The sequence below is a fragment of the Periplaneta americana genome, chromosome 10 (assembly GCF_040183065.1).
Source record: "Periplaneta americana isolate PAMFEO1 chromosome 10, P.americana_PAMFEO1_priV1, whole genome shotgun sequence".
NCBI lineage: Eukaryota > Metazoa > Arthropoda > Insecta > Blattodea > Blattidae > Periplaneta > Periplaneta americana.
The window spans coordinates 160254657-160279671 of NC_091126.1; the positions used below are offsets into that span (position 1 = coordinate 160254657).

The window sequence follows — 25015 nt, forward strand, 5'->3', positions numbered from 1 at the left end:
AGACAGAAAGACAGCATGCTCAAACTAATTTTTCAGTATCAGAGGATAGTGAAGACATATATTTCTGCGAAAATCTCTAGCTCTATTTTTCAGCATCACAAGACTTTCTCTTTATACTTCATATGATGAGGAAGCAAATGTAAGTGAAAATTAAAAGACTTCCAAATAAAGTAAGGAACCGAGTCAATGCATAAATAATTAAAAAGATGAAATAAGTTACATTATGTTTAGTGTTGTGGGATTTAATCGATTAATCTAATCGATTAATCGATCAATTTCTGTTGTAAGATTAATTGATCAAAAATACTTAATCGAATAATCGAGTCGATTAAAATTAATTGGTTGTAGTTGATATTAATTATTATTTTGTTAATACAAACTCATACTAAAAATTTCGACAATATTTCTCCCTCGGAAATAGCTTACTTAAAAGCACAATAATACTGTTATTTTCTAACTGTAAACCAGGTATCGTAGGAAAAATCTTTGCACAAACACTTCAGAAAGAGATGGAGATATGACAGTGACCTAGTCTACCTCTATTGAAAGTTGAAACACAATGCGAAACCCTTATTAAGTTTTATGGTTTTCCAAGAAAACTTCCACCTTGTTGTCAGCTCATCTTCCTAGCCTATGAAATACATACTTTTCTGGGATTCGTCCCCCCTTATTCCTTATAAAATAGCCATGTCTACACTGTCTGCAAGTGAGAGCGTAACTACCTTCTTTTTCTAAAATCTGGTAATTCGGATTACAGTAGGGGGCAGTCTTCTGTTTCGACCGCTGTACCACAGTTGCAGTTTCTGTACTCAATTTGTATATGAAGGTTGTGTGTTTAGTTTGATAAAGAAAAAAAAAATCAGTTTTCTATGGTCTGTGAAAAGTGTAAACTCCATTATGTCATATAAGAATTTGAGATGTAAACTCGGTGAAATGTTTGGATTTAAATTTAACGATTGTAGAGAAGTGCTTGACATAAAAAAAGTTTTTTTCGTGTTTAGTGATGAAGGAAACATTGTTACTAAATGTAGAGAGGCACTTAATTCGGAGCATGTGAATGCACTCACATGTTTAAAATCATGGATGAAACAGTATTAACTAGGTGAGTTTTCATACTTTTTGTTATTTATGTTTGCCTAAAAAATTCCCGGAGAAATTGACGCAATAAATTATAAGCCTCATAATAAATACGTCAGTAAGTAATTAAAATAGTTGTTTTGTAATATAAAGATACTATATATACAGATATACAACATTTAATACTTATGCTTATCACAGAACACAAATTAAAATTAACAATAATTTTGTAGTACAGTATATTAAAACATTTTTTAAACTCGACCAAAACTCGATTAAATCCAAATAGTTAATCGATTAAATACTTTGATCGATCGACAGCACTAATTATTTTCACTCTTACAGTATCAACAACTTTTAATCTCTGAGTTTCACTGTCCTACAGAGTTCTACTTACGTAGAGTGCGTAATGACCATGAATGCAGTTGCCAGTTTGTCTTCCAGTTGTCTCTGGGTCATTCTTGGAGGAACGTATATGGTCTTATTACCAACAAACTTGAAGCACGTGGTGCCTCGGTACACCTGCATAAAAAGAAAATGTTGCAAGTTTCACAACTACAAACAGCTCTTAATCTTGTTCATTGAAGTGTCTTCTTTTCTCTCTGTATGACACATACTTGGTCTAATGGAAAAGACTTCATGAGTTTGCAACAGTTAAGTTTTCTAAGCATGTTATGGATGATAGTGTCACTTACAGTTTATTTTGTTTAACTGTTTGTTGCTATTTAAATAAAAAAACACGTTAAAATATTCCTGGCATATAAGGATCCAACAATTCTTTTACAAATTCAGCAATACTATCATTCAGACTCTTGTAAAAATAATTACTGTTATGAAAATTCACCCATGTGTCACAAGGCAGTATACAATTGTACAGTATATAATGATTTCTCTTATCAAAAATATTCCCTTTGATGTGAACAGTACCACAGTCTAGTGTATACAGTCACGAAGCTCAATACTTACTAAATATGCAAACATAGACAGTTGAAATACGCATCCATAGATAGTTGCTAACCACCAGGATTGCTACTATCGCCTCATCACAGACCCTTTCCCCAGCAGACGATAAAATGTATTGTACTTTCGATATCGTATTCTTTTGAAAAAATTAACACTTTCCTTCCACTATTGAAATATGAAATACATAAGGTTTATATATTATTTTCATAAAGTACATGTTATATTTTATAAACTCACCTTCCTGGATCTTTCAGAAGAAGGATAACTCTGACCTCTTTTTCTTACAATATTTATAGTACCACAAACGTCTTCGTCCCATATTATTATTCAAGGTATTGTATTTTAGCCATTTACAGTTATTACAACCGATAACGAACATTTCACAGTTTACACAACTTTTCACAACAAAGCGAAATACGGCACAGTCAATGCCTTTTCGATCTAGACCAGGCCATAATATATGTTCGGGTTTTCTATTTCAGTGTATGGAGCTCAGTGAAATATTATATTATAACTTTATTGCGTATCATTGCTAAGTTTTATTTAGTGTAATGTATCCATAAGTTCCGTTTACTTCTTGTTGCGTAATATGCTATAGAAATAATTACGAAACTGTGTTATTTTAATGTGAAGAGAATTTTACGTGTTAACATAATCTGTTCGCATCAACATAGTTTAGAATGGAAGCTATTTTGAGGTTCAATAGAAACGAATTTATATTGTGATTTTAATTTAGCACATCTATCTTCCTTAATTGTAGACAGAAAATTAACCATACCACTCTTATGAAATTAGTGTATGTACGATTGTGTTACTTTGTCTCTTAGGTAGTAGATAAATACAAAAATTCATTACTCAATTGTAGTATTAAAATACAAATAGAATGTGACGGGTATCATATATGACATTATGTTTAATTATAATGTATAATTGCGAATATAGGAATATAAGTTAAATATAGTAAACATAATCTGTAATTTCCATGACATAACATACATATGTAGTGGCAGAACATTAGAGACCACTAAAATTAGACAGAAATGGGCAACTGGTACAGTAAACATAACCTATAATTTCAACATATCTAAATATTCGTGCGGTGCAACTGAAAATTATTGAATCGTGCATAAATGAATGTACAATAATTTCGCAATATTTAATCGAAATAAAGGTAGGTATTACACATACGAACAACGTAATTTTCACACCAAAAATAATATTACACCTTAACTCGCAAGGAATTATGTCTGAAGTGTCTCCTAATCATTGTTCTAAATTTTATTAATGCAATCACACTACATTTTAGAGAAATATATGTTACTCTTTATGCATTCCAATTAATTTATATGGTTGAAACGCCGCCCTTCGTGATCGGGTTAAGCGAGTCACATGGTCTGCCTTACAGCCTGTATTAGATTACGATGGCAGTGACACAGTCTATTGTTCCTAGTACTCACAGCGCTCCAAGCGGCTAGCAACTATCGCGAGAAATGCAAAAAATCACCCCAAGCTTCGTGACTGTATATAGTAGACTGTGACGGTACACTTAATGTTTCATTTGTCAGATTATTCTACTTAAAAGACACATGAAAATAATATTATTTGATTTCGATTAAATCGCCATTGCAAGGTTTTCATTTTAAATTCACAAAGTCATCAACACAGTGCTAGCAATGACACTTTACAAGTGGGCCAACATTAAAAAAAAAAAAAAAAAAAACATTACCGTACAATAAAATCTCAGTATAACATACAACAGAAAATGAAATCTTTTATAATGAAAAGCACTTCATTCTGAAAACCATGCCTTTTGACCTACCATTACCAGTTGTGATTACAGTGCTTGTGTCCCAGAACAAATTCAAACACACAAATGCACTTTAAAGAACTTTACAATAAAACACTTAACACTAACACTTTTAAAAAATAAAAAATAGAAACAAATGAAGAAAACTTTCTTAAAGTAAGAAGCAGAATGACTTTAAAAAATCACTTATTTTTTTTTTAACATTTTTAAGCAGTAGTTCATTTTCCACAAATTGTTCTACTTCTGTCAAACAAATCAAAATTCTTTCTGGAACATATTCAGTCTTCAGTCACGCACATTCGATATTATCGATAGTTATCACTGAATCATGTCAAAGACTGTCAACAAGATATCACACTTTATGTTAAGGTGAATAAAACTTAAAAATCAATAAGTTGTTTAAGAAAAAACATTGTTACACATAAACGTATGTCACAATATAGTCGTAAAAGTTAAAAAAAAAAAGTGTTATTGACACTTATTAACTTCAAAATTCTGCACATAATAATGAAACTTTCTTAAGCCCAGAGAACATTAAAAATGAAATATCTGTGCATAGCAACATATCTGATTTGAGCGGGGAATTTGAAAATATGTGTTAAACTGAAAAATACGTTCTAGTGAAATACGTTATTTTGAGATTTCACTGTCTATGTTGTAAGTACATGTCAATTAACTTGAGTTAAATTTTTGTGTGAGAGGGTTATCATGGAGGTGGTGAAAGTTTAGGTTATGTTAGTTTGAGTTAAAGTTTGTAAGGAAGGGAGAACAGTATCAGATTCTTTTTATTTTATTCCCAATATGCCAATAATGTTTACACAGCATTTACCGGTAGTACAACATTCATGTCAGTTTTTTGATACACATTATGTATCAAAAATGATGTTACACAGATTGGGGCAGGTTCAGTGGTCCAAAGTGAAGATACTGATGATATTTACTTAATATAGGTACTTATGGTTGGACAGCTTCAAATACTTGGGGTGTACTATAACCAGTGACATAAGCTGCTGCCAAGAAGTCAGAAGGAGAATAGCAATGGCAAAAGAAGGTTTTAATAAAAAATGGAGCATTTTCTGCGGACCTCTGGAAAAAGAATTAAGGAAGAGACCAGTGAAGTGCTTTGTGTGGAGTGTATGGGACAGAAATGTGGACATTACGACGAAGTGAAGAGAAGCAACTAGAAACATTTGAAATGTGGATATGGAGAAGGATGGAGCATGTGAAATGGACAGACAATAAGAAACAAAGCTGTGTTGGAAAGAGTGGATAAAGAAAGATTGATGCTGAAACTGATCAGGAAGAGGAAAAAAAACTGCCTTCTGAAGGATGCACTGGAAGAAATGGTGAATGGGAGAAAAGTTCAGAGCAGAAGAACATATCGGAATATCAGATGATGGACAACATTAAGATATATGAATCATATGCAGAAACTAAGAGGAAGACAGAAAATAGGAAAGACTGGGGAATTCTGGGTTTGCAGTGAAAGACTTGCCCTTGAGCGGAACACTATAAATGAATGAATTATTGCTGGAAAAATGTCATGTGAGAGGCGTCTCTCTGGTTGCAGATAGTAGATCACTTGAATATTAATGGCACACGAATGCTTGGTCTTGATTCAAGGAGCCGTTTTTAAACAAATTGCCTAGGCAACACATGGCCAAGTTTATGTACACCGGCAGGCAGAGATGTCAGAGATATGCATTTAACTTGATCTTGGTGCACAGTGTTGCTCTCAGTATGTATTTATATGGAAGTTTAACAGTTTTTATAAACAATTATAATTGAATTGCTCCATGCAGAAAGGGCTTCAGTCACAAATTTTGAAAAAGCGAGATATCGATGGAAATCATATCTTTATGGATGGTTCCATCAGCCTGTGCATAAAGGAATTCAGTCCAATGCTTGGAAAGACAGAAACTGAAGCGTCAGGCTGAGAGTTATATGCAGAAAGGAATACAAAGTACAGACTGTTTTCCTTAGTTTTCTCAAAACCAGGTCTAATGGACTGAAGCCCTTTCTGCATGGAGCGATTCAATTATGAAATTAAATTGAATCGGTCAGAGCTAAAAGGCATTATGTCAGATTTTACAACTTTCCAGGAGAAGGAATTGAATGAAAGAATTGAAAGAAACAGAAGGCTGGCTAATTAAATGGAGAATACAAGCGAGTGAAAACAAATCAGTTCATGTTACCTTCGGAACCAGAACTGAAAACTGTCCTGTAACACTGTACAACAAAGAACTTCCTAAAGCAGACGATGTTAAATATTTAGGTATGCATTTAGATCGCCGCTTAACATGGCGTAAACATACTGAAACTAAACGTAAAGAATTAAATTTTAAAACATCAAAAATCTATTGGTTATTGGGACCTAAATCAAAACTGTCATTAGAAAATAAACTTCTTGTTTATAAAGTCATACTAAAACCAATCTGGACATATGGCATCCAACTGTGGGGAACTGCTAGTAACTCAAACATTGAAATACTGCAGAGGTATCAGTCCAAAACTTTACGTTCCATTGTCACTGCACCATGGTATGTCCGTAATGATGTCATTCATCATGATCTAAACATTTCAACTGTAAAAGAAGAAATCTCTAAGTTCAGCAAAAAATACCTGCACCGATTAAATCAACATCCCAATCATCATGCATTAAATTTGCTGGATAATAGTCAATAAGGAGACTCAAAAGGACCAATGCTCTTGACCTTCCATTCATTTTTACTACAGCTATTTAAAACATTCTTATTTTTCTTTTGGAGTGTTGTCATGGGATAACATCTCCACTCATGTAATATTCTTTTATAATATTTACTTATTGTCTATTGTAGACAGATTGTAAATGTGGCATAATTGTAAAGAAAAAAAGAAAAAAAAAAAAGGAAAAAAAAATTATATCTTCAAAAGATTTTTTGTACAGATTTTTCACTCATTCAGTATTGTAGAGTACCGACAGACACTACGTTTTCAATAATGGATAAATATTTATAGAGTTGTTTAATCATTTACAAATAATTAGTATATAAAATTGACATAATGGCTTTTAGCACCGAAATTGATTTCCAATAATGAAATCAGTTTGAAATTTTGTATGTTGTTGTGGATATAGAGGGAAAAATTGGATCGGTGTCGGTTAGAGTTCCCGAGTAGCTCAGTGGTAGAGCGTTGGTACGTTAAACCAAAGGTCCCGGGTTCGATACCTGGCTCCGGAACAATTTTTCCCTCGAAATTATTCAAATCAACTTTACAGGGAGTTATACCTGAAAATCTTGATTTGCATAATACACGTCACTGTTCGTTAACAGAAAACCACAATTTAAGCCACACAGAGTTAGTGTGCACTCGAAGTTGGTTGCTTGACAGTTGTCAGCCCACTTTGAGGTCTGTGGATATAGAGGGAAAAATTGGATCGGTGTCGGTTAGAGTTCCCGAGTAGCTCAGTGGTAGAGCGTTGGTACGTTAAACCAAAGGTCCCGGGTTCGATACCCAGCTCCGGAACAATTTTTCCCTCGAAATTATTCAAATCAACTTTACAGGGAGTTATACCTGAAAATCTTGATTTGATTTGATTTGTATGTTGTTGTTGTTTAGTCAACTGTCCGAAGACAGGTTTGAACCTCATAAGTAAAACCAATAAGGCATCACTCATGAGACAACTAAGCCAGGAGATAATGGGGTTAGGGTGGACAGATCCTTTCCCCCTCCAATGCATACATCGCCTATTAGCTACATATTCTACTAATCAGAACACTATTTTTATTCACCGAAATAAGCACAGTGCTGCTCTCAGTATGTATTTCTATGGAAGTTTAACAGTTTTTATAAACAATTATAATTATGAAATTAAATTGAATCAGTCGGAGGTAAAAGGCATTACCAATGTCAAAAATGCCATTTTTATGTTTTTATTTAATTAGAGGTTTAAAACTAAGCTGCATCAAACGTGGAGAAAATAATTTTGTCAGACTTCTCCTTATTCCAGGAATCATTATTCATATCATAGTATATGGGGGGAGAAAAGCATTATGTCAATGACAAAATGCCATTTGACGCCGGACATTGTGAGCTGTGTGGCAACACTGAGGTAATATGTTCCGCACTTGTTATGACTTCACATGTAAATACAGTAGAACCTCTATTATCCGTGGTAATGAAGGGTGTGGAGTGAACGGTTAATCGAAAAAAAAACGGATAATCCGTACCATTTCATAAATTAACTGCATAATACAATTTCCTCCGTAGTCTTGTGTTTTTAACATGCCAGGTAGTGGATCAGAAGTTCATAATTTAAGTCTCGTTTTCAATGACGGATTTTTAAGAGCCAAGGAAACTCCTTATGACGACTGTCTGTGGAAAGATAGGAATAGTACAGGTCTCATGTTGTAGATTTACATACTTATTACACTTTATACTTGTTTTTAATTAAATCATGCACAATGTAATTCCTATTTCGTATTCTGATAAGGGTTGAACCACAATTTCTCTTTTCTCAAACCACTTAATTACTTACACCATTTTTCGTAGCACAACTCCTTTTCTTTGACACCTATGGAAGGCATTTTACATAGAATTTAGGCCCCTCAAAGAGTAGACCATACTGTATAAGAGTAAAAGTTTGTAAAAAAAAAAAAGAAAAACACAAATTCATGCTAATATAATGTACAGTACTTCACATTTCTTCTGCAGCAAAAGTGAGCACAGTTTGTCGATCTTCACGTGCGCTATTTGAGATGTTCCAAGTAAAATAGAGTACAGGTACTACAAGGAATTACTGTATGTATTGTCCTAAAATAAATTTGTATACAATACTGTATGTTAATTTTTAGTTTTTATTTACTTTAATATACAATTTTTTTTAATAGTATAGTACAATACATCCATATCTATGTTTGTTTATTTAGTTTTTAAAATAAAAATTGAGTTTTTACTTTGTCAAACATAGTTGTTTTCTTAATTATTATTGAGCTATATCCAATTATCCAGATTCCTGCATTCCCAGATCGGCTCAATCCCCAATTAGCCTGGATAATTGAACCAGAATATTGAGAAACCTCATATGTCTAGAAAACTAAACTTTTCAGGAAATACAAAAAACATCTCAGGTCCTAAATTTGTGCTCTTATTGTTTTTTTAAACACTTCAGCTAAAATGAATGTTGATGGGAATATGTAGGGTTTCTCTTCATGAATCTACATGTTTAGAATACGAAATCATATATAACTCAAATTCGTAAAAAAAATGGACATGTGAGGTTTATCAATATTGTGATTCAATTGGAGTTCTACTATAGGACAATTCCATTGTCACGGGTCTGACATCCGCACTTCTAGCACAGGAGTGTAGATTGCTAAATCTTGAAAATTAAATCTACAAAAATCGATAAACTGCACAGTGGTATTATTTCAATTGCTACAAGTTTCCAGCCAAAGTTTGAATGTATGAAAATGAGGTAGTTTTTCACTTATTCAGCAACAAAGTTCTGTCACAGGTGTGACACTTTTGGGTCACAGCATAGGGTACTCTACCAAACAAGTCAATATTTCTGCGATTTTTATTGGAATTTTAATTTAAAAGTACTTCAGTGTTACTCTACATATTTAATTTGATATTATTATATTGGCTACATTTAAAAGACATAGCAATTATTTAATAAAATGAGTTTTCCTCCTGTCACGGGTGTGACAAGGGTTGCCACGGATGTGACGAGGGTTGTCACGGGCGTGACAACATGCAATATTTTGGTCTATGGATGACTAATAGGTTCGAAAAGAAGTACAATAATCACAATAAAAACATTTTTCTGAAACTTGAACATATACTGATATGTATTGAAACTATTAAAAATACATAAACTCTTAACCCAATATTACATTTTTTGTTCAGTATCTCTCTACGTATCTTAATACAAGTACTTTATTGTAACGAAAAATAATAGCTAAGTCACAATTTATCCTCTTACATAAACATTTAACTGGCTAGGAAATTCATACAACACCCAATTTCCAGAATGTTTTAGAGTAGATCACAGCTGATCTAGGAAATGTCTTTTTCATTATGTCTGAAGATTTTACGACTTGAATTAGCATATCAACTACATTCATACACATCACTTTAACTTCATCATTTTCCTCTACTGGGCTCTGGCAAATGGCTGCATACATATACTGTATATGGTTGAATTTTTCTTACTATCACTGGAATACTTTACTGAGACATAAGATCCTGACTTAACTGAGTCCATCGTTACAGGCAAAGTCATAGGCTCCTGGCTTGGAGGTGTTATTTCTGATACTAGCAGTTCTTCATTCTCAGAGTCAGAATAAACATTTGAGAATTGGTACGTAAATAATTTGAATTATTCAAGTGTCGATACTGCTGTTTGGCCAGCACAAATGCTGTTTTTGCTTGAGGAGGAGAAGTAATGTTTTGATTTTAATCCAGGTATTGGACGAATATTCTTCCATCTTTCATTCAAGAAGTGTTTGTTTTCTTCTACTTCTGCCTCAGGGAGAAGTATTACGTCAATTCTGGATTAAACCTTTGTTGCACTTTTTAAAAAGTCATCAGCACTGCTGACGTAGTTTTGCCCATCTGAAAAATGAAGCACTATGATTTATATCTCAAAATGAAAAATTTTAAATTAGCATAATTGTATGTTAACCATAACTCAGTATGTAATTAGTTTTTAAAAATATTATTAGGCTTATTAGTATTTTTTTGTGATCAGAATGAATATTCTAGTATAGACTACCTTTTATATTGTTTGGTTGGCTATTATTGTACCTACTGTTCATTTAATCATACTGTGCAAAATAAATGTTGAACTGTTCAGTTACTATATTTCAATCCAATCTAAATGGCCATTTAAGATAATGCTAACAGTAAAAAACAATTCAAAAATATATATTAGCCTGTTATTATTACCATTAATGGGAGAAGAAACAAAATTCTCACATATTGCATTACCGTAAAAATTAATTTAAAATAATTTTATATATATATATATATATATATATATATATATATATATAAGTTATAGATTCATTTTGCAAAAATACCTCATGATTGTAATGATATGTTATCTAAATTTTAAAAGTGTGACAACTCCTACAGTAAAGGTAACAATAGAAGTTATATACATGTACACATAATAGCATGGGTATGACACAAAATAATGTTAATTTTTTAGAAAATGACTAAAGACTGACATAAAATGATGAACAGTCCTACCTTAGTTCACAAAGAATTAAAAGAAAATAGGGGCTTTTATAATGTACATACTGGCTTTTAAGGAACCCGGAGGTTCATTGCTGTCCTCACATAAGCCCGCCATAGGTCCTTATCCTGTGCAAGATTAATCCAGTCTCTATCATCATATCCCACCTCGCTCAAATCCATTTTAATATTATCCTCCCATCTACGTCTCGGCCTCCCCAAAGGTCTTTTTCCCTCCAGCCTCCCAACTAACATTCTATATGCATTTCTGGATTCACTCATACGTGCTACATGCCCTGCCCATCTCAAACGCCTGGATTTAATGTTCCTAATTATGTCAGGTGAAGAATACAATGCATGCAGTTCTGTGTTGTGTAACTTTCTCCATTCTCCTGTAACTTCATCCCTCTTAGCCCCAAATATTTTCCTAAGCACCTTATTCTCAAACACCCTTAACCTATGTTCCTCTCTCAAAGTAAGAGTCCAAGTTTCACAACCATATAGAACAACCGGTAATATAACTGTTTTATAAATTCTAACTTTCAGATATTTTGACAACAGAATGGATGATAAAAGCTTCTCAACCGAATAATAACAGGCATTTCCCATATTTATTCTGTGTTTAATTTCCTCCCAACCATTAATTTGGCCAACAAATAAACTTATTTTTTTGTCACGGGTGTGACAGTGAAACCCTAAGTTACTCTATGTTAAATATCATAAAAATTACTTACCTTGAAAATTACTTGCAGTTGTTTTCTTTTACATAACTTCGCACAATTTTCAAGTAAATCCAATTTGGATGACGACAATGTTCCCAGGTGATTTAACAGTGATATCAACTTCTACAATTTTCACAACTGATAGGTCATACTTTGCACATCAGATAATTAATCAGGCGTGCTTCCTTACAGGATCAGTGGCATTTCTCTAAGGTTAGAGTCCAGTTTAGATGTGTGTATCAATAAAAAAAAAATAATAATAAACATGCGTCCTATTTTCAATATTTTTAGCCCCTAATTTTCGATTAATACACACACACCTAAACTGGGCTCTAACCTTAGAGGAAATGCCACTGCCCCTCTACAGTAGTGCGCCCAATTAATATTTTAATTACAGAACCACTTTATTTGCTGTTGATTAATAAAATATCACTCATTTACTGCAAAAAATATATTTATATGTATGAAATAAGTATTTTTTATTCTTTCTCAACAGGCTCATTTTAAATGGGATGGGCCTGTACTTAATAACTTCAGAACGGGAGAAAAAAAAAATTCTTACAATTTCCATTCTTAACTATGTATACTCCATTTTATTTCAAGGAGTGCAGTTCGATGGCTCCTTTGAACACCCACTTACAGATTTATGACTTCCTACACAAACAACTCTGACAATTCCATCCTGTCCCCTCGTCCCAACATTGCACAGTTGCCACAAACCTGGTGACCCTCGAAATGAGACAGTGAGACTGAAGGGATTCTTGGAATTCGGAAAAGATGCGGCAACTCAGCCTCCACGTGGATTTAACGGGAGCCTGTCAATTCTTCTGAACGAGGGTTGTGATTGGTTACTGACAGGAGAAGACAAGATTTCCGTCATAGTAAGGAAGACATTTATGACAACCAATTAGTAGGGGGCAGTAGAAGGTCTGTAGGCAAAGTCCTTTCTATGAAACTGCACTCCATGAAATAAAATATAGTATACGGTCACATGGTATAGCAAGTTTCACCAAAATCTAAGAAGTCAAAGAAGATTTTAATTCGAAATTGTGTTGATTTGTCACGAAATGGCTCCACAATAACCCATGTTCAGCTCTGTAATTAATGTTAATAAATTTTAATACAAACTGCTTTAAAATGTTTCATTACTGCAATATGTGAATTATTTGGCACAATGCAAGTTCATAATTACCTGACTGAGGGAAAGGAACTGGCCGCCCTATCCCATCATCTCCTGGTTTAGTTGCCTCATGAATGATGTCTTAATGATGTTCCTTATGAGGTTCAAACCTGTCTTTGGACATGATAATAAATAAAAGTCATACCTGTCTTTGGACAGTTGACTAAAGAACAATTACCTGACACACTCCTTCCTTTTCTGACAAGTCAGCATTCTCTGTCCCTGGTGATGCAACAGGATCAGTAGAGCTCCCATAACCACCCAAGCCACCAGCCCCAGGAGGAAGACCTCCCGGTGGTAAGCTGTGCCCAGGTTGAAATGTATGGGGGCCTGGAGGAGGAGACAGTATTGGACCCAAACTACCGGAGCTGCCATGAGGAGTGGAACCGCCAAAATTCACGTCAGTGTTACCAACCCTATAAAAATGTTTCTTTATTGTATTATATATTACACATAATATTGTCTTAATGTAAACTAAAAATAGGCCTACTGCTTTTACTTCACATTGAAACAAATAGGGTAGACCAGGGTAATTGTAAACACTTTTCACTGATTTCAAATATATTTCAACATTACACAACTCTCAGTAATGGTTAGCATGACAAAGAAACATTGTGTTATTTTTAGATCTTTCTTTTCCCTTAAAAATGGGTTTAAAATAATAAGGTTGACTTTTTTCATCTTTTAATTGCTAGTTTACATTTACCCCTTTGAGAGGGGGTAATTGTAAACACCAATTTTCGTACGGGCTATCAGACACTGAACATTTTTTGTTCTGTTTCAGAAGAAAGAGCTGTACTCCTTCCAACTCCAATTTTAGTCACTGATACATTTCGTCCCTTTAACCTATGCTATATGACGGATATAAGAACTCAGAACCTCTCCTGAGCTTCACAATAACTGTAGTTATCATTTTTCACATCTGTGACAACCCTTTCTAAATCCTCTATAGTGTAGTTGGGTGGGGGGCCTCTTTCTAATATAATTTCTTGGCATTTTGATTACTGAAAAGTACGAAATGTAACCATAGCAAAACATGTTTACAATTACCCCCAAGCAATTAAAACTATGGGGCAAAAGTAAACACGTCATAATTTAATGAAATGAGGTTATGGGAGATCTGAAAACCATTGTAATAAATGTTAACTATTATACATTACTCATAAAAACAACATATTCTTAAAAAAATAGCACTGTACATTTACTTACAATGCCAAAAATGAAGGTGAGGCAAAATTCTTCCTCAACTTTTTTTGTAGACTCTTACAAAACATTCGTTCACAACTAAGCAGTTACTCCTATATGGCGCCAAACTGCTTTGTAGGTTAGCCAACATGTTAATTTAAATATCCCCCGAATTAAAATTTTTATATTGACAGTTTCGTATTTCTCACAGCATTTGTTTGCAATAACCCTCGTCTACCCTAAAGCACTGCTTCACTAAACACTTTCGTCTTTTATCAAATATGAACACTACTACCTAATGCAAGATCAATTATTTATTTCTTTCCAGTTAATATCCATGATATTACAAACATGTTCTGTTTTCAGTTCTGTACTGTTGTTCCAAAAAATATTTTCATCTCGAAAACATTAATAATTAAGTGAATATTCATGAGCTAGGCCTATTCTAAGTTACAATCACAATTTTAACAACTTGAAACATTAACTTTTCTGTTTCAATTAAAACTTTGTAGCCTATAGTCAGTGCGTGTATCCACTTCCAAACTGGGATGTAAGAATAAGAACCCACAAATATAACGAAATTAGTGTCTAATTTATCGGCTAAACTAGCGCTGAGGTAAGATTAGTTTCCTTCATATTCCACTTACACACTTTGCATATACATACCTAGAAACAAAATTTGTGCCACTTATAACACATTGCGCATGCTTAGTAAACAGGTGAATGTTACTTATATCCCGCCCACTATGGGAGGCATAGGCCAGACTTACACTAATCCTAAACATTTAGTATAATAAAAGCCTAAACTAAACTAATCTAACCTAACCGCGTAGGTGTCTATTCCAAAATCGGCGGAAGTCGCTCAACACTCGTTTAACCAATATTATTCATTCAGTGGGCGGTGTATATTCTACATTGACCAACGATTTTCACTTTCGAAATCATCAGAACTTTCTCAGCGCTAGTTTCATCAATTTTTCTGTCAATATTATCACTGCATCTCAGTCTCAGAAAGAAGGAACATGCATTTTATAGAGTGATTAAAGTGATTTAAAACTAACAATAAAAATAAAAAATATTAATTTTTTTACATCTAAAATTTCAGAGTAGACTAGGTGAACTTCAGTTCTATAACTATGGAGATGTTACTAAAAACTAGAACAAAACTACGGATGTTATGAAAGAAACACTTTCAGTAATTTTTATTTCCAGGACTTTGGAAGTAGTTACAAAACATCAAAACATGTGTATGTAAAGGAAATTAGTAAAATAATTTTTACCCCACAATTATTGACATCTACGCATTCAGTTTTACTTATGTGACACACGTTATAATACACCCTTCATTAGTACTAACACTTCATTCATTTTAACTTTGACAATTACTTTACTTGTAATGTGAACAGTTTGATAAAAAAAAAAAAAGACTAACTGCAATGTAGGCCTATATATATATATAGGGCCTAAGAGAAGCAAAATTTCTCTTTGATATTCCGGTAATTCGGTAGAAAACATGAGTCAATATTGCGGACATCATCGAGTATCTGTGACAGGTTAGGCTGGGTTTGTTCAGGTTTTTTGCATGCCTACCAAAAAACGTAGGCCTATACGGTAATATGCAAAACAAACCAAAATTCTCAACAAACCAAACCTAACCTGTCACTTATCCTCGATGATGTCCGTCATATTGACCAACGTTTTCTGCCGAATTACCGATATTCCTTGTAATAGAACGTGTTTAGTCCACAATGAAGTTCGTATGTTTAACCGTCATGTTTACATGTAGCCTACAGGGTTCCAGAACTAAATGTAGTTCAGTAACCTTCCATGCAGCAGCTAGAACATTTTGCACTTTACACTGTGTCAACAATGTTGACATATTCGCACGCACACACAGGTACCTATGGACGTATATTACATTTAAACTTTTGTGTACCTATATTTAATTGCAGTACACGAATATTTGCACTGTCCTCCGAATTATCTTCCTATGTAATTTGTACGAAGCGAAATAATAATGATGAAAACAAAAACAACGCATATTACATATAATTCAATCACAAAAGGTGGTGCTGCAATTACAGTCATTGAGACAGACGATGGGTCCTTCGGTTAGTCTATATGAAGATTAAATGTAAGATATTTCACTATTTAGTAACGTTATTTCGCACAAAGATATTTTATACGAATGAAAATAAACCCCTCGCAATACTTAAAACTGCCTCGTTCCCATTAAGGTAATACACAATATACTTTTTGTATGTATATAGCCCTACTCAAAGTTAATGGACAGATTTCTGTCAAAATGACAGTTCACACACTGACCTATAACAGAAATAGAACTGATTAAATTTCAAATGTATTCATTATTTGACGACGTGTACTGTCATTTCTGTAACTTTTAACACAAAATGAGTTTAATTTCTTCTATTACATTATATATTTCTAGATATGGACTTCATTACTAAAAGAATCGTTATTAGTGAGGTTAGAATTTTGTAAAATAATTCTCAAATTCCACTGATAATCACCACTTATTAAAAAAAACTGAAAACTGCACTTATAACATGTTATGAGAAACAGAGTTAAGCCATCCTCTCAATGAGCTAATAATGAATCTACCATCTTGGAAAACAAACTGTTGCCATTCAGATATAAACATCATTTGTTTGCATACTCAGTTTCATTGTCTGCCATATCTTCTAGTTCACCAAATGCTGCCACAATGATAAATAAATTAAAATAAATTACATAAAAGCACTTCATGTTTTCATATAATCATTGCTAAGTAGTGGGGTGATTTATCGTTTCACCACACCCCTCCTCACCGAAACCAAACCAACACATGGAGACCAATTTCCATTATCGACAAAACGGATGGAACAAATTAGTGAATATTCAGCCATCGAGGTCGGTGTACTGTACACGACGCCACCACGTGATAATGTAACGCAACTATACACAAGAGACGTCAGAGCAGAGATGGTTGTAGTTAAACGTAATCAGGGTTAAATGAGACAAGAACAAAAATGACACATGATTTCCCAGGACTACACGATCTCGTGAAAAGAAAGAAAAACAAAAAGAAAAAATAATTAATTTCACAGGCAGGCCGATAATCAAAAATATAATTATTTGAAAAAAAAAAAAAATTATATTCATAAAATAGGGTTTAGGCTACTATGTATACAAAGTAAAAATCAAAGTCATTTTACTGATACTTTAATTCTTAAAATGAGCAAAATGGAAAAAAGGTTTTTGTCATTGTTGCATGTAATGAAAGTTAAAAAATGTCCAATAAAAGCTATTTACTAAAATACAAAAATACAAATTCATCAGTAGCATATAGCAAAGAATATATTTTCACTTTATAATTTTTTAGTTATCAGTATTTTTCAACATTTTCCATTGTTGCGTATCGGTATAATAAAATTCAAAATATTTTCAATAAAATTCGTTCATTAAAATACAAATTTTTCGGTAGCACATAGTAAAAAAACACACTTTAATCTTATAATTTTCGATTTGATAAGTATTTTCCATTGTTGTGTACCAGTATGGTAAAATTGACAATCACATAATGGTTTACCAACAAAAAACGTAATTCTCTTCTTGGAATTGCTGTGGACAGCGATTCTAAAATTACAAAGGAAATGGAAAGTAATAATTTTAGGCCTACGAACTTCAAATATCGAACTCTGAACCCAGGGGCGTATTTTGCGGGCTATCGGGGCTACCAGCGGTAGCCCAAGGAAATTACAAAAGAAAAAGTTTATAATATAACATAATGTAATAATTTTGTATTATTAGTTTTACCATAGTAATTAAAATTAAAGTAATTGTTAGATATATTTTGTGTAATAATAGGGTCAGCGGTAGCCCAAACCCTTTAACCAGTATACGCCCCTGTCTGAACCAAGAAGCTGATAGATACAACGAGTAATACCGACAACAATAACCATACCCAGACTTGATCCCAACATATCAATGATCAATATGAACTTAGATGAATTGTGAACTGAAATTCAATGTTGTATGTAGGTATTCGTGAAGTTCTTTACTTTTAGCTCTTTCAAGCTGCCATACCCATAAACTGAAGATAATCAAATCGTGTGAAATAAAGAAAAGTTAATTTTTTGTTCCCTTCTCTTTCCTGAAACATACATTCTTGCGTCCAGAGAATTACTCAAGCTAAACAAGAAAACAAAATATGGTCTATCTCCAAAAAAGTTAGCTCCAAAAATCTCAACATTAAACACTTCTATCATCCAGTGTACCAATTTTCAGCCCTGAAGAAAAAGCAGAAGCAATAGCGGAATTATATGAATGTCCATTTAACCCTTTGCAGCACAAATGTAATTTTTTATGTTTTTCATATCATGGATCATACAGTAATAAAGCTTTGACCAATTTTTTTTTTTTTTTTTTCAAAATTTTAACTCTGCACACAATTTCAAAACACAGATGGTACCTCTAAGTATACTCAAGAGGAGTTCCATGGTGGAACATCTGTCATAAAATTTAGAAAGAAAGAAAACTGTGGTTCTTCTGAACAACCACTATGTTGCAAAGAGGTAAGCCAAATCTAGAAACTAGATAATTCAAAAACAGTACCGGTATGAAAACATTCAATGGGAAATGCAGAAAAGTCTTCGGTACAAATCACAGGAAGTTCCATTCACCATTCCTATGGAAATTTACAAAATTATTTAAAAAAAATTATCAACCAATAGAACTACTGAACTTGATGAATCCTTTATCCATAACTTACAAACTTGCCCTAAAATGTCATGACATATCTTAGTAAATTGTTTAATATCACAGTAAAATGAAATATTTTCCAAAATGTTGGACGAACAGATTTTTCAAAACCAGGGAAATACTTCAGATATCCTCAAAACCATTGACCTAGGTATTAATTTGTTAAACACAATGAGCACATTACCGGTACTTGAGAAATAATAGGCCTACAGTATTACTCTGAATAAAGCAAGACATTTTAAATGTTATACCTGCTACTCAATTCTGATTCCTTCCAGAACGAAAACAACTCTTCAATTACTACTATGCATAACAGATGAAACATCGAAGGCTTTTCAGCACAAGTACTTCACCATAATGTTACTTTAAACGTGAATAAAGCTTATAATACAATCCTGGTCTCATCTAAGAATTATATCACACAGGAATTTATTCCAATATAGTCCGAATTGTTACGTCTTATTTTCTAACTCACAGAAGCTTTCAAATGAAACGCCAAAATTCATTATCTACCATTAAACAAAGCAAAACAGGTTTCCCTAAAGTTCAAAATTAGCACCTATCTTACATAATCTCTACATACCATAACAGATATTCTAACCTCACCAAATATAAAAATATATCAATATGCAGACGATAAATTACTTGAACACTATTTAAGATGTATAAATTTTGCATTTTTTTTTCAAAACATTTTTAGATACCACTATTGGTTATTAATATGTGGTAATATAATTAATGTTTCAAATACTGTACATTATTAATTCAAAAGAAATATATTTGAATAATCATTCAATCTAATCATGATGTGCATTGCAAGCCACTTTTCAAATGCAGTAATAAAAAATATGACTTTTATAATTTATATATTTGTAAGGTTCTAAATTATATCAAAAGAACAATACAAATTTATAACAAAGGCTAAATATACACTCTAATTGTACAGGAACGCACATCAACTTCACGTGCCTTATGTCAGACTTAGTAAAACTCAAACATCTTACAAATATTTGAATCCCTATATCCCTATATCCACTTTCACAAATTAAAAGATTTTTGACAGTAACTGGTACCAAATAGAGGACGTTTTCAACCTAACAGTGACTTTTAACAAACCTTTTACTTTAAAATTCAGTGGCTTTTTGAATTCAAACTGTATAAATCATTAGAATTCATTCTTTGCAAGCAATATGTGGGCATAACTCAATTATGAACAAAATGGTCTTTAGGACGTTTTGAATCTAGAGGAATCATTTTGGTCTTAAATTGAATAGTAAACTTGCTCTTAAAATACAAAATATGAAACTTAAGTTATAGTATTTGAAAGAAAAATGAATGAGTGGTTACATGACAATCCATTTTATAGTCTGAATGAGTATTGTAATATTAATAACTTTTGCTTCTATATGATTTGTATTTATTAAAGAAGCATATGGTTTTAATTACTAAATGACTAATAAATTAACTGAATTGATAAAGCTTTCACATCAACTACGTAAACTCCATTCTTTTCAACAAACTACAACAATACTTCCCAACACTAGAATTGTGAATTAAGAATGGAAAATCAAACTCAATGTAGGAAAATCTCAAGCAACAATCTTCACGGAATATTATACTACAGACCAGGGGCACCAAGAATTTTTTTCCTTTCGGGGGGTGGGGCTTCAGATAATATACTGTACTGGTACTTGTTATGTTAGTTGGGTACCTTCAGAGTAGCCTACATAATGTATATGTAAATTTAATTTAAATATTAATTTCATTTTTGTTACAAATATTAAAAAAAAAGGGTGTTACATTCACAAACACAAATACCCTCTAGAACAAAGGACATTAACTTACAAAATATGAGCCTACTGAAAATTTTTAGTATGTCTCCTCACCTGCTATCTGTTCTAAAGTATAGTACTTAAATCTTATTTTTGGAGCATGACACACTTTAAAAGATTGGGTTATACAGAAAGTAACATATATTTAAAGTACAAAATCAAGCCTTCTTGCACCCTCATAGTCACAGTATCAGATCACTGCAACATTGAAAGCAGGTAACTTTGCAGATGTCTAGAAAGAAATTATCTATTGGTTGAAGTATTGATGATGGAAAAAGAACTCGGGCTTTCAAAAGTAGGAAAAAACTCAAGCTAATAATCGATAGTCATACTATGTGAGTGACAGTATGTATTATACAGTTACGTAGTCATAGGGACCATGGTGAGTTTGATAAGAATAAACCCCCAGTAGAGAATGGAGAAAGTTTTATAGCTATTCTAAGAGCTCACGTAAATGCGGGAGATAGCGTGTATAGGAACCATTTTTTCGAGTTATAGTAGAAATGCTACTTACGTAAGTTGGAATATCCAAAACCAAACCATAGTAAACATATTATCAATTGATGCTATTGTTTGGAATAAATAATAATAATAATAATAATAATAATAATAATAATAATAATAATAATAATAAATGTGTATTTAATCAGTTTATATTACTTAAAAATCGTCGTATGCATGAAATTATCGTAATTTGACGCACGTGACAACAAACCATCGAAATTCATGTGAAAATAGAAAAATTGTTTGAAATGTGAATGGTGCAACATGCTTTTCAGATGAAACTATTGATATGTCTTCTGATGAACAATTTTCTCTTTTTGTGAGCTACTGTAAAAGATGATTAATTTCAGCGGGTTATTCTGTGAGATATTTGAAACAAAAAAGTTTAATACAATTTTTCTCGTTTTCGCTTCCTTTTCGAGATAAAAATTGTTTTATATGAAACATTTCATAGCGTGTTTTTGGAAAGCCATTGATTTAGTTCCCAATATGCTCAGTCAATTTACGAGAGTCGTGTATTGTGATAATAAATGATTGAAAGAATTTTAGTTTTGTCCTTTAAATGTGCAGAAACTTGATTGGTGAAAGATTGGAACACACCCCTCAAAAATCCCTCAGACGTTTAGCGCATAAAACTGGAAAAAGTAAAAGTTCTGCTTGTGTAGCGACAAAATTACTTAAAATAAAGGCCCTATAGAATGCAAGAAACCCACATAAACTCCATAAACGAACTTGAACAGAATATAAGAGCTGCAATAAATTCTATCAGTGCTGAAGAACTTGCGAGAGTGACTGCAAATAAAAAAAAAAAATGTCAAATGTATGTTGCAGTAAATGGAGGCCATTTTGAGCAACGAATGTAAGCTTGAAACGTACTGTAACTTTTAAGCATTGTAACAGTAGGATTATAGTCCTAAAAGTGCCGGAGACGCACGCGTGTTTCTCGCGGTAACCAACACATTGATAGCCGGGCCTGCTCCAGACGAAAACTAACCTCGCTGTATAAGACATGAAAATAGACACCGTATTTACCACAGTCAAGAAATATTGCAATTAAACTGCTCAACAACAATTGAATAACCAACACTCTGTTTATACAACATAAGAATATAAGCCCATAGGTAAACACTAGGCCTAACATTTTCAGTTGTTTTAAATAAAATTACGGTACTATGTAATAACCCATGGAAAACAAAGAAAAGTAAGGTAAAGTATACAGAATGTAAAATAAAAAAAAAACAGCATTAAATACTTTGAGGGATGTTAGTACTCGTGAAAACAAGGAAAAATCCTAAAAAAAAAAAATATATGGGTCCTCAATTTAATATCTTCCGAGATATGAGTATATTTGTTCACCAACACCACATGATATGTTCAATGTGACTTTCATTTTAAAATGAACATTCAAGGTCGATTTCTAAAACACGGACGAAATCGTGGTTCCAAACCTCGGCTTTTAAACCGCGATCGAGGTTTGAATCCTAATGCGATTTCTAAAACGAAGTCGAGACGCGGCTTGAGAAGAAACTGAGGTTCGCGGGTTTCATACAAGATCGATGGTTTCATATATGGCAACGCAGCTAAGAATCGATTTTTATTCCTCTACACAGTCGATATTAGAAATAAATGAACATCGGCATTAATCTTTTTATTGAATAGCAGCACAGTCTACTATATAGTAGACTGTGATAGCAGTAAGTCACGTTCTTTTGCTCTCAGCTAAGGCATTGTTATATTTACTAATTTACAGAATATACGTGCGTTTAAAATACTAGCATTACTAGGGAACGTATTTTTAGGTACCAGAATGATATTACCCAAATAATTAGCAAAAATCGAGCGTTTATGTTGTAGTTTATCGTTTGTTCATAACTATTACCAACATTAACAACCTGAAAACCCGGTTCTAAAGAATTAATAACCTAAATATTAACTGGATTAAAATTTCAATTGAAACTAAAATGTAGTACGGTTCTGTTTTGAGATATAATAGGCTAGTACTACGTGGAAAGCCCCAGTAGCATAAAACTTAAAATAAGAAGACAAAATCGCGTTTGCTTCATATTCTTATAGGCCCACAACAATTTCGAGTATTAAATGAAATGTCCAAAACTACTGTAAAGACTAAGAATTAAGATATATCGTCCTATAGGAATAAAGGTATAATTAATATCAAATATTATATCTTACTTCCCTGAAAGCAACAAGAAGATGTAAAAAAAAAAGGTCAACCTGTCGCCTCTTGCATTTCGTTGCAGATTTTTATGTAAATTGCTAAATTTTGCGTTCATTTCTTCGAAAATCGAAATATTCGCCAGAAATTACCGTCGTTATATAGTTACAAAGGATTATTCCTCTCTCTCATCGCTCTAATCAGGAGATTTAATACTCGTAGACACAAATTTTCCTTTGATAATCATCCAGCTGATCTACTTCCTCCATCTTGTATACATGAAGCCTGGTTTTAAACCTGCCCCAGCCGTTGTCTCTGCTTCAGACCATGGTTTCGAGCCGTGGCTCAGAAAAATGAAAAAGACCTCGTTTTATAAATCCAAACGCAGTTTAAATTCTATTTCGCAATAATAATATTAAACATATATTGAGTGTTCTGATATATTTATTATTTATAACCTATTTTTTTTCTTTATACATAAAAGGGCCTGAAGTACAACACTGCTTATCCCAGCGAATAGGGATTATAAAGAATAGACCTTTGATGTAGCCGGACTGATTTCAATGACCTTCAAGCCAGCTAAAGCGTCAGATTCTGCTTTCTCCCTAGAGTTGGCGCTGACATCACACCAGCTAGCAGTCGACACAGCAGAAATATAACACATACAATTAATACATCTAGATACATTATGTACTCAAATAAAATAAATTGGATCCATAAAATAATAAATCCTTCATTAACTGCAATGTCTAGACTCTAGAGTTCCTTTATAATGAGAGTTGAGACGTTGACCCCAACAACAATTAAAATATGTAATGATTTGATAGCGCTGAAAATGGAAAAACAAAACTCTTACGAGAAGTAAAACCATATACCTATATTATATTATTATACAAATATTAAACGAATTCGATACTTAATTTTATAATGTATTATATTATTTTATAATATAATGTATTATATCTGAAATATAAAATATTATTATTACAACTAGTTTGTCACTGAGAAATAAGGAAAAGCTGTTAACTTGAATTTATTTGAAGCAAAGCTTTATCGATACTGGATTATGCAATAAGGTAGGCGATGTTTGGATCCTGTGCCTTAACTCTATTCTCAATTAATTATCTTAGCGTATGCTCGATTATATTACCTCTAGCGCTTGAAAGTAGAACTAGCCGCTGGCGCACAGAGAAACAAAACATAGGAAAATTCGCTCAGTGTCCATTCTTTATAATCCCTATTCGCTGCTTATCCCTTCCTTATTTAAAAATCATTGTTGAAGTCCGATATGGAACATTTCCAGAAATTCGTCGTCTTCCAAAATATTAATTGATGGGTAAGAAAGAGGGGAACATATACACAGCCTCCGACGTGGCTCAGGCTGAGCATGTTTGCCTGTTGTTCAGGAGTTGCGCTCGAGCGTGGGTTCGATTTCTGCTTTGGCTGATTACCTGGTTGAGTTTTTTCAGAAGATTTTCCCAATAGTAAGGCGAATGTCATGTAATCCATCTCGCCAAATACTATCTCGCTATCTACGCTAAATAACCCAGTAGTTGATATAGAGTCGTTAAAAACACATACACATGCAAA

General features: G+C 33.0%; 1 protein-coding gene across 3 annotated transcripts in view; it reads right to left on the bottom strand.

Moving 5' to 3' along the window:
• The window catches only part of LOC138708116 (tyrosine-protein kinase transmembrane receptor Ror-like), an 811918-nt gene that overhangs the window by 82928 nt on the left and 703975 nt on the right, over positions 1-25015 (bottom strand). Inside the window, exons 1-3 of one of the 3 annotated variants that reach the window (XM_069838319.1) lie at positions 16833-17060; positions 13149-13386; positions 1475-1599 (exon numbers count right to left, since the gene is read on the bottom strand). In XM_069838319.1, coding sequence (XP_069694420.1) covers positions 1475-1599; positions 13149-13386; positions 16833-16921 — 452 coding nt within the window. In that variant the 5' untranslated portion in view covers positions 16922-17060. Of the gene's footprint in view, positions 1-1474; positions 1600-13148; positions 13387-14179; positions 14325-16832; positions 17061-25015 lie in introns of those variants that run through there. The other 2 variants (XM_069838320.1, XM_069838318.1) reach the window with 2 other exon arrangements.